Source organism: Heterobasidion irregulare, assembly GCF_000320585.1.
Source record: "Heterobasidion irregulare TC 32-1 unplaced genomic scaffold scaffold_04, whole genome shotgun sequence".
Taxonomy (NCBI): domain Eukaryota; kingdom Fungi; phylum Basidiomycota; class Agaricomycetes; order Russulales; family Bondarzewiaceae; genus Heterobasidion; species Heterobasidion irregulare.
Genome location: NW_009258200.1, coordinates 1,397,214 through 1,409,836, shown reverse-complemented (window position 1 = coordinate 1,409,836; position 12,623 = coordinate 1,397,214). Strand labels below are relative to the sequence as shown.

Below are 12,623 nucleotides of genomic sequence, written 5' to 3'. Positions count from 1 at the left end.
TTGGCTTCGGACTCGAGTAGCGGACTGATTATATTTGCGGATGCCGAGACCTGCACACATCAGGGCTCATGGACGTCTTATGTATACGGACCGCTGAGGTGAGCACTCTCGTTACTTACAGAACTAACCTCGTAATGCTTAGTACGTCGCACCTAGTTTTACCGATTCGTTCCCCAGGTATAGATGATTGAACTTTCTTACCGATCCCCTAAGTCCGCTAATCATGTACTACATCTACTGAGTACATACCTATCTTTTTCGGAATTGAGGACGTAGCACTTCACTGGCTACACTACAGAACGATTAAGTGCCATTCTACTATTCCACTACACAGCACAATGACAGCAAAGACTATTTTAACATATCTGCTCGGGCAAAGCAAGGTAAGTAACTACAGTGCAACATGCAAAGAAGTGTCCGAGAGAGTCCTTCGAAGGGCAAAAAAAACACGAGTGCTACTAAAACAGTGGTGAAGGGGGTCCGATTCTGTGTCCGTGTCAAGGTGTCCGTGAAGCAAAGCTCATTCTGTCGTGAAGGTCCGAGTCATGATTGTATTATCCGTTAATCTGCTCATTGTCATTCCGCAGCTCATTTGGTGATGGTGAACTGCGGGCTGAAGTTGCCAGAATCGCCAAAGACTGGACAAGGACAGGGCGGTCAGCATCCGGAAGATCGAAGGCGATCGCAGGACGTGAATACTCACGGACGAGTGAATAGTCGTCTGCAGGATTCACATCGGGAACCGTGACCTCGATCCGCCCAAGGAGGATGTCGAAGCCAGAAGCGAGAGTGACTGCAGAACCGCGACCATGCATCAGCGGCCCATCGCACGCAATCGAGAATCACACGCACCGTTGTTCCAGCTGTACTCGCCCTTCCTCAGCGTGATGCGGCCGTAGCGGTTAGTGATCTGGGCAGGGGGATCTGAGGTGTCCCTGCGTTGATTGAATGCGATGAGCGCCCGACGAGGCGATGCAGACCGGCATTGCGCTTACCAGGTGACATTGTGGCGGTTTCCGACCTTCCACACCGTCCCGGCGTGGGGGTACAGAATAGGGGGGACATAGACGTCCCGCTTGGCCAGAGGGGCGGCGGCCACGAGCGAGACGAGAGTTGCGATGAAGACGAGGAAGAAGTTGATGAGGGAGTTCGTAAGCTTCATGATGAGTATTATTAGAGAAGTCGCGGGGGATGCGATTCGAGTGGATACGATTCTGTGAGGGCGTCGAGGGGCAGAAAACCTGGAGTGAGTGGCGCAGGCCAGCGGCTTTTATAGCGCGAGCAGCGGCCGGTGGATCGAAGCCGGATGAAACTGGCGGGCGTTCTGGAAAGAGTCACCGGGCTGTCCACTCACAAAGCAAGCGCTCGACCGATCGGTCCGGACACCGCCGCTCCGGCCCTCTCCGACACTGTCTCCATTTGCGGTGCTCTCGGTGGGCCCCAGAACGTTTCAACCGTCTATGAACAGTTTCACACTCGGCGTGGCGAGGCCTCAATGATATGCGAGGCTATGTCCCCAGCCGAGAGGCTTGTGTCATGGCAGACGCTCATCCCGATTCCCTATCCCCCATTGCGACGACGTCCGAACATGTTAGCAAACATGGAGCATTCATGATACCTGCATCATCAAGAGGGACACTAGAGTGCATTTGGAAAACTCTCAGCATGCTATGTAGCACCAGGCTCGTAACCGACGCATATCAGTCATCGCACTTTACTCCGACCCCAACTTTGTGGGTGCGAGAGCTGCGAGGCATCTCGGCCTTGAAACGGACCGCGTAGCTCCTGTTCACCACCCTCACAAGCCCGACTTATACTCCTCGACGCGCACATACTGGACCGAGAGCGCGATCACGCAGAGAACGGGCCCAATGAGGAGATTGCCGGCGAGGAGGCCGGCGATGACGGTGCCCCACTTGTAAGTGCGATGGACAAGATCCGACCGCTCGCCCGAAGCAGCAACAGCAGCGTCCTCCGCAGCGCAATTTACTGAGGACGTTGAAGAAGAGGAGAACAAAGGTGAGTGACGATACAGATGAAGACAACTTCGACAAGTCATTCAACGGACTTGGCCACATGCACGCCGCGCATCGTAGGTGTCTGGCAGGTTTCCGTGCATATTTATAACTCGACCGAGTAGGCCTGGAAGAGATCGAAGCAGGCATTGTCAACATCCCTGCTAGAGAGTATCTGTATGTAGTCAGCTCGCCTGTCCCAACCTGTTTGCTTAAGTCTGCGATGCAACAACCACCCGACGTTGCATGAAGCTAACTTACCTCCTATAGGAACCGACCGCATGGCCTACGATCATGACACCCGATTCCGAACCGCCCTACACTGGATTAAGTGCTGTAACAATACCGTCGGGCTCAGTGAATGTCACCTTCAACCGAAGGCAGCTTTCCCCTCTCCACATCATTGTAAAATAAACAGAAAACGACGAGTCCATCAAAACGACAAGTCCATCAAAACGACAAGTCTATCACACGACTTACTCGAAGCTAGACACCTCGCGGAGCATATCGGCGGAACATTCACAACAATAAATATTCCGTTGCAATCATTGTCTACAGGCGATTTCGAAATCGTTTGTATGACATGCCTGAGTCGATGACACTGGTCAATGGGGATAAATTTTCGTCACGAATGAGTCGTCCACCGTCGCTCATCTCTGTATAATATCGTTCGAATCAAGATGACACAACACAATTCAAATCATCACGCACCTACACCCCCCATGTGTTATATCGATCAAATACGCGAATGTTTAGAGGCGCTTTAAAATCCAAGCTGGCCAAATCCTCACTCGCAATCATATTGTCAGCAATCACGAGGTTGACACTATCACAGAGAAACGTCTTCACGGCGAAAGTGTATACGGGGATTCTCAAAACGCGTCCTTGTCTCGCCCTTCAGTGAAAGACGGCGCTCACCTACTTCCGCAACCCTCTATCGTTTAATGCTCAGGGCCAATAGCTATTCATCAGATAGGAAACTCAAGCCTCGCGTAATTCTTCACCGGGCGCTCACTTGATAGGATTGAGAAACAACGTCTGAGAATGTTTCTCTTGCTATTGAAGGACAGGCTAAAAGCAGAGGACCCTCATTCAGAGAATTCGGGTGAGATTTATCCACAAAGAAGTGAGGTGGATAGAGTGTTGCCGTCATGTACCCTCGGGCCTCGTAGTCACTCTAAGTTTGACGGAGGTGAATACCCCATGCGTGGAATTCAGCATTTCGGTAGTCGATCAACGTACCTCCAGTAGCACTTCACACAAATTCTGTCCACCAACGGAGATGATGGTGAGACAACAAGAACCGAAAGTCCATGGCGGTGAATGGTCATAAACAAGTTGAGAACAGTCGGGACCCGGGAAGCCTTGATGACGTGGACAGATGATCTTATCTGATATTACCATGACGCACGATGTCCCTTCCCTTTCCACTCTCACTCAGGTCTCAAAACTCATTGAAAGATGTCATATCTATCCACATACCTTAGCCGCTCGAGTAAAATCCTACGAGACGGCACATCTCGAAGTCGGTAGTGCACACAGCTTTCTCGTAGACACAGTCACTGACATGCCGAAACCCTCTCCTGCCAGTCCTGCGCATGCAAGGCGCAGAGGCGCCCTCACGCGCGCCGCTCACGCTTTACACTCTCAACTCGCGGGAGGACCTTTCGCACTACGCCACGGGATGCGACGCAGACATCGGAGGCACTTCGTCGGTGCACCTCGACCTCGACGAGGACCCTGCGCACAACACGTCCATCGGCAAACCGGCGACAGCTAAGTTCTGGGGCGACATGCGGCTAGGCGTCAAGGCGGGACTGGAGGGAAAACTTCGGGGTGGATACGCAGGGTTCCGCAACAGGGTGAGCGGTGCTTCCCAGCTCTCGACACACGCCATTGACTAGACTATTTCATAACAGCACCGTCCGACGCTCTTTGGAGAACTCACGGATGATGTTTCACAACATCACTACCTCGCCTTGCGGCTGCGCGTCGCCGGGCATCCACGCACCCGCAACTCCTATTTCGTCAACATCCAGACGGACGGGCCCATCACATCCGACCTCTGGCAGCACCGCCTCTACTTTTCGCGCACCGACGGTGGTTGGGAGGACATATTCGTACGTCTCGTGCCCCTGTTTCTCTACCCGCGCGCATTTTCACCGTGTTTTTCCGCTGCGCAACGTTTTCCTGTGCTGCAGGTCCCTTTCAACGCGTTCGTGCTGACCAACACGGGCGAGATCGCCTCCGACCAGATCTCCATGTTGCGTGAACGCATACGCACCATCGGTATCTCGCTATTAGGTGGCAACTCGGGCGTCGAGGGACCTTATGAGCTGGGCATCGATGAGATACGTGCGGTCAATGAGGAAGATGTAACAGTCCTGCCAAGTAGGTGCCTTGATCCCCCGCACTCGCGTTCAGCGCTGATTTGGCCGGCAGAGATTGAGCCTAGTACAGAGGGAGAGGGGGAGCGAGGCCCCTTGTGAGCTCTTAGGAAAAGCTGAGGGTTCCCTCCTTGTCCGATCCGTATACACCGTTTGTGTTTCCGTTTGACAGTCGACATTTGACATTCACATCGAAATGGACGACACGCTGTCGGCTTGGTGCGAGAGCACGTACGTTTCTGCGTCTTTGATTCCCGACGAATCATTGAATGTGTCAAACTTATGAGCTGCTTATGCAGAGCCGCACTAATCTTGCATTATCGGGGCTGTCTCTCAGCTCACATCTGAATTTATTGACCGAGGTATGTGACTTCTCAGGAATGGCCAGGGTCATCATCTTCCATGCTACCGCGATGCGGAGTGGCATTGGTGTAATCGATTTAGTCCGTTGTGCCGTCTACCATTTTTATAGCGGCATTGGGTCTACGAGCAGGATGTGCTCAGATCAAGGAACACAAAAGCGTGAACTAGGAATGGTCGCATAAACTCCACAAAACGCAGAGAGCTATCGAGGCAAGGAACCGCGGTAGAAGGAAGCAAAGCAGTATCTGCACTAGCTTTTAATGTGCAGCATGGACCAAATCACAAAGCATTAGGCCAAGTCCTCTAGTGCTATGAGTATCACGGAATGAACAATCAATGCTTTTGTCCATTCGAAGTCATCTGGTTAGAGGCCTGACGGAGAGCGCATCCTTGTCCCAGCTGCCTCTTTGTCTGAACGTCAGTCGGATAACCCAGCCTCACATTTGAATGTCAGAAGGTTCTTTGGACAGGTCTCGCGGAATGGCCTTCCCTTCGTCCTTTCGCATGCTCTGTAACTTACACATGTTTGCTCGAAGCTGTTTTCACGTCTCTCGTATTGTAAATCGGCCTGCCTTCTCGGAGGATGGGTGTCTTGCAATATCATAATGACTTTCCCTTATGGTGACAGTCCGCATGCAGCTACATGAAATTGGGATATCCAATTGGTGTCCGTTGAACAACGCGTGCTCCGAGGCCTGCAGCCGGTATACTACTACAGGTATAAAAGCTATCAGAAGGCCGGACAGGAGAAAGAACACAACCGTTTAGCCTGAGATGCTATAAAGTTATGGGGAAGGGCAGCGAGTTCAAAAGGCAATGGTAGGTTCATCGTGATTGGCTAGAAGTGGCAATCAATTTGAACGTGGAGGCCCTGCCAATGGGGATCAACCGTGTCCATTGAGCGAGGTACTTTGCGGGCGCTCGGACTCGAAACAACGGCAGTACTGAGAGCCAATCAGGCTGGGGAGCTTCTCGTGCAGTGATCTCGGATCGGAGACTAGATAGATATGCGGCCAATAGATATTGATGGCTTTGTGAATATATCTTTGAAACTCCAAGCTCCGGCGGGATGTGGTGTGATGGTTCCGCACACTACATCTTCCAGACATCGCCTGGCAGGGCGCGATACACGAAGATGGCGTCGCTACAGGAGCATTGAGCACGTCACGGAGGCAGTGGTTCCATTCGCGGCGTAAAGGTCGCGAGACAGACCCGTACAGCAGGACGAGTCACCACAGGCGTAGTGGATCAAGACAGAATGATGGGCGCATATCGACAGACATGAGAGTGATTGGGCTTGACATAGACAGAAGTTGGACAGGAAATCCGCTGTTCCCAGAGTCGTGGAACAGTGGTTGTTCGAGGTGAGATGTTCATCCCAGTGCAAGCAGGCACTGATGGAGATGCGCGCGCATGGATGGAGATCGGAGAGAGCAGTGATGCGTACTGGGTGATGCTGGAAGAGGTACGGGGCTAGAGCACAGGAGCACGAGAGTGATGCACCAATGGCGCCGTGGGTAGCAAGACGCTGGAGCAGCAAGGCACGCGGCGAGGGACCCAAGGACGGCAGCCAGTGGACTTGGAGGCGGAGTGATGAGATCAATTTCCGTCGGCGCAAAGGAGGTGACGAGCCCGGGGATTGCCGAGGGATATTAGGGGATGTGACCGCTTCCGCTCGTTTCGCTGCCCTCCGCACGGATATTAGCCTCCCTCCCTCCCTCCCTCCTCCTCCTCCTTCTCCCCACAAATACCCCCCCCTTTCCTCTTTCTTGCCGTTTTTCACTCAGCAGAAATGTCTAAGGTGCGAGAGCGCACCCGATCGGCCCCTCTGGGTCCCAGATTCGCTCACACGTTGCGTCTATCAGGCTCAGTTTCTGAGGGAGTACAAGCTGGTGGTCGTCGGCGGCGGTGGTCAGTTTTCATGGCCATCGATCTCTCACTCTATGCTTGATGCTGAAGGCGCCATCCACCTCACTCATAGGTGTCGGCAAGTCGGCGTTGACTATCCAGTTCATCCAAAGTCATTTCGTCGACGAGTACGACCCTACCATCGAGGGTACGCAAGTTTCGCGCCTCCCTGGTTCTCATATGTCTTACTCACCTATTCTCTATAGATTCGTATCGGAAGCAGTGCGTCATCGACGACGAAGTCGCGTTGTTGGACGTCTTGGATACGGCTGGCCAAGAAGAATATGGGTAAGCGTCGTTACTGCCGCATCCATCGTTTCTTCCACACTCGCGCCGGCGAAGTTTCGAATTTTTTGTCGTATCTTGGGCTCCTCGGGCTGCCCACCGCGATATGCTCGTCCATCAGTTCCCATGCTCTGTCCTTCGATCAATGCATCATCCCTTGATTGAACATTTTCTGTCTGGATACCCCAGTCTCCCACTCGTCTGCTTTTCCCTCTGTGAACACAGTATTGATATTTCTCGACTCACACAGTGCCATGCGTGAGCAGTACATGCGTACGGGCGAAGGTTTCCTTCTTGTCTACTCGATTACGTCGCGGAACTCTTTCGAGGAAATCAGCACGTTCCACCAGCAGATCCTCCGGGTGAAGGACAAGGACTCCTTCCCGGTCATCGTCGTTGCGAACAAATGCGATCTCGAGTACGAGCGTCAGGTTGGCATGAACGGTACGTGCGGGCCTCTCTTGATCGGGAAGTGACGGGCGCTGATGACGTCCCTGACCTGATCTCACCCTGTGCATTGGCTCCGTTCCTGCGCCCTTCTGCTCGTCGGTCGTAAATGACAGAGGGTCGTGATCTCGCGAAGCACTTTAACTGCCGGTTCATCGAGACGTCCGCCAAGCAGCGCATCAATGTCGACGAGGCGTTCTCGAATCTCGTCCGCGAGATCCGGAGGTACAACAAGGTATGGGTTTGATTCTGATTCTCGTACGTGCGTCACTGATCCTAGTGTGTTACGCCATCACAGGAGCAGCAAACCGGACGTCCCATGCAACCGAATGGACCTGGTGCTCCCGGTGTTTACAACCACCCCGACGGCATGGACCAAGGCTCTGCGGGCTGCTGCTCGGGCTGCGTGGTCGCGTGAGCGTTCCGTGCCCCCGCACACATTTGGCATTGCTATCCTTTACCGCCACTTACCTATCTTCTCTCACCCCTTTTATTGCGGCCTCACATGCCATCCCTGTTCATCGTCTCTCCTTCCCTTATGTTTGTCCCGTCTGCTGCTCTCCGCACGTTCATGTACGTTCCTCGTTGGTTCCCTTATTCTTTCTTGGATTTTCCCTTTCTTTCCTCCGTTTGTCACGTTCGGTATCGGTCCCTCGGCCCTGCTCTGTACGTCCTCCTACATACACGGTTTCGTTCGCCACATCAGTAACCCACGCATGCCTCATGGTCCCTCCACATTCGCATCCCTGTTCCCTATATCTCCTACCTACCTAGGATTTATCGTAAGCCTTGCCGTTGGACACCCTCGCTCACTCCATCTGCGTTTATTTCCGCGTGCACACTCCGTCGAGTCGCGCATATCTGGGTCGGATCAGTGATCGGGACTTGTGAGTACGTTTTTTTATTGGTGTGCCGAGTCCAAGCCAAGCGCGAGCGCCTCGTGTATTTATTTTACGACGTCTTGTGGATTTCGAAGATGGCGTTGTTGGGTTTTGAATCGACGCTCGGCCAGAGACACAGTGACCACACGATCAAATAAATCTTGAATGTATACAGTACCTCCTGAATGTATCTTTCTTCCGCGACACGTCGAGTGCTGTTACATCCACTCTTTGTCATGTTATAGAGTTCTTAGCAAAGTCCCTGACGCGCCCAAACCCACGCCCTAGTCCCACCAACCCCAAAATTGGTAGATAACTTCTGCATTCGAAGATGTTCACATTCCCTCCACCTGAAATCCCTACATATGTTTTATATTAAAGGTAGCGAAATCCAAGAAACGGTTGCTACACTCAGTGCAGGCCAAACATCGCACTACATGCTGAGACCAAGAAAACTAGCGAACGACAGACAATGCAATGAGCGATACAGATGTGCGTGACAATGTGGGATCTCCGTAAGCAACGAATAGAAAGACAACATGCAGATAATCTGCGAACAAAACATGGAAAAACGAAGGTAATAAATAACTACACACCAATACATCGAGTATAGCGTGGAGATGCAGGCACCCAAGATAGTCTCTAGAAACACGACAGATCTTGATAGGATACAACGACTGGACACTGTCCGCCTAGACGCAATCTTCCGCTAGGATGGACGTCCATTGGAAGGCGACGACATCGACGTCGCTGCTTTCCGATAGCTTCCCCTTCCCCTGGCCTTCGTTCAGATGAACCCATACGACCGCGCACTTTCCATGGAGCTTCCCAAACTCGAGCTAGACTCTGTACGCACGCGGCTCGCCAATCTAGGCCCCGACGGCATGACCGCCCTGCCAAACTGCGGCCGAGCGGCCTGCACCTGCCGCATGGTGGCGTACGGGTCCGCCGCGGCGATCGCGCCAACCCGCGCCGCACTCGCCGAGGCGCTGGGCTTGCGAGCGTGCAGGCCCGGCACGCTCTGTGGGGTGGGGAAGTCAGTGGAGCTGACGGACGACTTGCGGGACATGGAGCCTATCGAGCTCGGTGTGCCAGGGCGCAGCACCGACGGAATCGGCCCTGCTCTGCTGTCGACGGAGGACTCCCTCGCCAGGCGCTTGGAGGGTCTGCGCTCTGTGCTCTCAGACATTACACGTGCGCCGTTGGAGGACGCGGCGCCCGCGACGAGAGTCGCGAACCCGATAGATGACAAGCCGCCTATAGACTCCGGTGTCATGGTGGCGATGCGCGCCCGAAGCTCTGAACGAAGCGTCTGGCTCACGGTCGGCTGGCGAGCGAGGGCGGGGGTGATCTCCGATGTCGGGTCAAGGTTCGAGAGCTCGGAGGTGTTGAGCGAACTGCCGCTCTGCGTGCTGACTGGTGAGACGTCGAGGATTGTCGAAAGTCGTAGCCGCGGTGGGAGCTCCGACACGACACTCAGCGATGACGATACGTTCTGGGTACGGTCCGGGTCACGATCAAAGCGCGATGAGGCCATTTCGAGGAGTGAAGGTCGCGGAGAGACCTGCGGGGTTGGACCGGCTGCGGCATCCAGATCGCTCGCAGAGTCAGTTTGGTATGCGGCATGCCTATTAGGTGTAGCTGTCTCATAAAGTGTGTCAGGTGTGAGCGGAGTCCTAGGTGGATGTACCAATGGGGGGACATGATACGTCTTTGTGGGCGGGACACCAACCGCGGTCATAGACACAGAAGCCTGCAGGTACGGTCTTGATGGGGCATCCGCCACCGGAAGGTCTGACGATCGGTTCGAACGTATAGGCGATGGTATGGAAAAGGACCCGTCTGATCTAGTCGGAATCGAGGGGACCATTTCATCCGGCATGTCGAGGGATCTGGAATAATACATGCTGATCAAAGAGAGACTTCGCTGGCTCGAAACTGCTGGCGATTCGTTTGGGGTATCCTGTTCACCTGGAGAGCCTTTCATCAAGATGGGGATGGACAGCACCGGTAGAACTGATGGCGATGGCATTGAAGGTCCTTCAGCGGGTGCTGAAGGGTTGGGCGAAGGGCTGGATGACCGAGGTGAGTCGATATTAGGTGCATATCGATGAACAATGTTTGTGGCTCGTCTGGGTAACCCCCCGGACGGTGTCATGTCTGCAGCGATATTTGACACAGTGCTCGAACGCCTAGAATGAGAGGGGGACTTGCCCTTGCGGGGGGCGGCAGTCAAACCACGAGTTTGTGGTGTTGTTGTTATATGAAGCTGGGGAACGACAACTGGATTCTGTTGAATGAGCGCAGGGGGGAGGGGAGTCAACACATCCTCATCTAGCGTGATATGTGGTGAGATCGCGTGCTGAAGAGATGCGGCGGACACTACTGATATTGAACTTGCGGCACTCAGAGTGTGTGCGTGCCCGAGCCTGGATGGCGGTGCGAGCAAACGCGCGGAAGAAGACGAGCGGGAATGAGAGGTGGCCCAAGGTCTATCATGGGTGAAAGGAAGAGAGGACGACGATATTATAGATGTCCTATCGTATTTGGCAGGAACGCGCCTCAAGCTCTCAAAGCTCTTCTTCGGCGGTGAAAAGTGCTGGGCGCCCCCCAAGAAAAGGGGTCTCAGTGCTGGCTTTTCCACCGGCGATAACCTATTGTCAGGGGACCCGAAGCTTTCAACGTCAGAGCGCGGCGGTGGAGATGAGGATGTCCCGATGGCTGGCCCCAGTACGCGCAAGACGTTGTAAAGAATAATAACGTTTACCACACCTGTGAGCGATGGTCAATTGGGGTCAATTGACTGAAGAGATGCTGAAGCTGACCGAGCAACAGCTCCAAGATGTACGCAAAGGACAAGACTCCGAATGATACATGCACATCAGATATGTCCATGAGCTGGATGATGGACGATGGGACAAGAAACAAGACGAAGGCTACAATCGATCAGTCTGAGGCGCGAGGCATGAACAAAATTACAAGACAGACCAACAGGAAACCTAGGGCTTATATTCAGACAGATTCGCTGAAACGCAATCTTGTACGTACCACAACATGCTCCGCGCAATGGAATTTAGGAATCGTTGGTATCCTTCCACAGAGTCATGAGTAGTCCACCGAGACGGGGCGTCCAAGTTCAGCCTCAGTCCTCCGTTGATAACTAAGGTCCCACGGAGGATTAGGAAAATGAGCGAGTAGATGACCGTCGAAAGGAGCGCGGCAGTGAACATCTGAGAGATGTTCAGTGCTTCTTATCAAGAGGGCTACAATACGGCATACCGGAAGCAGTCGAAGAATTAGCCTCAATGTCGGATAGGACTCTGTGATCGCACACATAGCGCCAGCACTCCCATACACCGGACCTGACTTGATGTTCGAAGCAGACGAGGGCCCTACACCTAATTGGCGCGCGTACGGAGTCAGACGCGAAACGTGCATTATATGAAGCGGGCTATACCAATCGCAATCATTCCTATCAGTCCGAGCATCAGGAAAGCAGCTATTAACCAATTGGGCTGACGGTGTCGGAGAACGAGGGTATTGAAGGTGTGAACACCCATAGCCACGATAAAGTAGGCAGAGCCAAAACCGCCCATCCCGGTCAGGACAGCTGAAGAAGGAGAAAATCGTGAGGGACCCAGATACACCGCTTTCGGTTCGTAAATCGTCAATACCTTGTGCAATGCATAATGTCCCTAAGTTGACGATGAGGTGTCATCGAGACCGTAAGTAGGAGGGCGAAGACTTACCTTGAGTTACCCCGCCGTCCATCAACCAGCGCGCACTCAGAATACCGCTGATACTGCTAAGTAAATAGCTGCCAAGCAAGCACGCTGCAAACTGTCCGAGGTGTGTCTTGAAGAAGAACCCGGACCGAGAGGGCCTTCTGCCTGCCCCATTGTTGAACAAGGAGATGATTATGACCCATACCATATGAAGCAGTACAGCTGAGAGTGCCAGTGTCGAGATTACGGAAATCGCGAAGACAGCCTAGTTTCCATTTGTTGAAACACATACGCAGGGACAGCAGCGTCAGCATTACCTCGGAAGTGCTGTCCGAGGATTAGGAACTTACCCCCACACCCGTGCTTTGTCCCCGCTCGAATGGAATGAGCGGTCCCGTACTCATGACGAACTTGTTGCGACGTTGGTGTAAAGAGAAGACGGAATGAGAAGGGCTGGTCTACAGCAAGAAAGGTGCTGTCCCGGACAGACTTGGAACGAAGTAGCGGAGAGCAAAGGCTATCCCGCGCCTTGTCGTCGATTGGCCGTAAAGGAGGGAGGCTAATGGGAACCAGTCCTGAAAGTAGGAAGACTGAAGAGAGGTGGAGAACCTG

At 53.4% G+C, this 12,623-nt stretch overlaps 6 protein-coding genes across 6 annotated transcripts; 2 read left to right on the top strand and 4 right to left on the bottom strand.

The window, feature by feature from the left end:
• Positions 1-261: 261 nt before the first annotated feature.
• On the bottom strand, positions 262-1,232 carry HETIRDRAFT_439512 (uncharacterized protein). Its single transcript, XM_009546895.1, has 4 exons — positions 996-1,232; positions 853-935; positions 704-793; positions 262-638 (listed from the first exon to the last, which is right to left on the bottom strand). The coding sequence occupies exons 1-4, from the start codon at positions 1,160-1,162 to the stop codon at positions 589-591; spliced, it is 390 nt and encodes a 129-aa protein (XP_009545190.1). The 5' UTR covers positions 1,163-1,232; the 3' UTR covers positions 262-588.
• A 566-nt stretch (positions 1,233-1,798) lies between these two features.
• Positions 1,799-2,078, bottom strand: HETIRDRAFT_107040 (uncharacterized protein; the record flags this gene model as incomplete). Its single annotated transcript, XM_009546894.1, has 2 exons — positions 1,799-1,989; positions 2,069-2,078. The coding sequence occupies 2 exons, from the start codon at positions 2,076-2,078 to the stop codon at positions 1,799-1,801; spliced, it is 201 nt and encodes a 66-aa protein (XP_009545189.1).
• Positions 2,079-3,476: 1,398 nt separating this feature from the next.
• HETIRDRAFT_315977 (uncharacterized protein) lies at positions 3,477-4,504 on the top strand (the record flags this gene model as incomplete). The annotated part of the gene is made up of 4 exons (XM_009546893.1): positions 3,477-3,540; positions 3,606-3,877; positions 3,935-4,135; positions 4,217-4,504. 4 exons carry the CDS (start codon positions 3,477-3,479, stop codon positions 4,502-4,504), a joined length of 825 nt encoding a protein of 274 aa, XP_009545188.1.
• Positions 4,505-6,461: 1,957 nt separating this feature from the next.
• On the top strand, positions 6,462-8,216 carry HETIRDRAFT_66761 (uncharacterized protein). Its single transcript, XM_009546402.1, has 7 exons — positions 6,462-6,566; positions 6,631-6,676; positions 6,747-6,821; positions 6,880-6,961; positions 7,209-7,402; positions 7,522-7,640; positions 7,704-8,216. Exons 1-7 carry the CDS (start codon positions 6,558-6,560, stop codon positions 7,821-7,823), a joined length of 645 nt encoding a protein of 214 aa, XP_009544697.1. The 5' UTR covers positions 6,462-6,557; the 3' UTR covers positions 7,824-8,216.
• Positions 8,217-8,719: 503 nt separating this feature from the next.
• On the bottom strand, positions 8,720-8,890 carry HETIRDRAFT_163289 (uncharacterized protein; the record flags this gene model as incomplete). Its single annotated transcript, XM_009546892.1, has 1 exon — positions 8,720-8,890. The coding sequence occupies one exon, from the start codon at positions 8,888-8,890 to the stop codon at positions 8,720-8,722; it is 171 nt and encodes a 56-aa protein (XP_009545187.1).
• Positions 8,891-10,130: 1,240 nt separating this feature from the next.
• On the bottom strand, positions 10,131-12,276 carry HETIRDRAFT_38489 (uncharacterized protein; the record flags this gene model as incomplete). The annotated part of the gene is given in 9 exon segments (XM_009546328.1): positions 10,131-10,446; positions 10,501-11,058; positions 11,112-11,222; positions 11,305-11,311; positions 11,331-11,516; positions 11,566-11,678; positions 11,744-11,896; positions 11,961-11,981; positions 12,036-12,276. Coding segments are annotated over 9 exon segments (1,647 nt in total), but the record flags the coding sequence as incomplete, so codon positions are not given.
• Between the last annotated feature and the right edge of the window lie 347 nt (positions 12,277-12,623).

What these genes read in the sequence shown, in the direction of transcription:
- HETIRDRAFT_439512 (XM_009546895.1), bottom strand. Translation starts at nt 1,162, where the DNA reads ATGAAGCTTACGAACTCCCTCATCAACTTCTTCCTCGTCTTCATCGCA. An exon ending in AACCGCCACAATGTCACCTG is followed by an intron (nt 936 to 995) that starts GTAAGCGCAATG and finishes CAATCAACGCAG; the next exon opens with GGACACCTCAGATCCCCCTG. An exon ending in CGAGTACAGCTGGAACAACG is followed by an intron (nt 794 to 852) that starts GTGCGTGTGATT and finishes GCGGTTCTGCAG; the next exon opens with TCACTCTCGCTTCTGGCTTC.
- HETIRDRAFT_66761 (XM_009546402.1), top strand. An exon ending in GTACGACCCTACCATCGAGG is followed by an intron (nt 6,822 to 6,879) that starts GTACGCAAGTTT and finishes TATTCTCTATAG; the next exon opens with ATTCGTATCGGAAGCAGTGC. An exon ending in AGATCCGGAGGTACAACAAG is followed by an intron (nt 7,641 to 7,703) that starts GTATGGGTTTGA and finishes ACGCCATCACAG; the next exon opens with GAGCAGCAAACCGGACGTCC.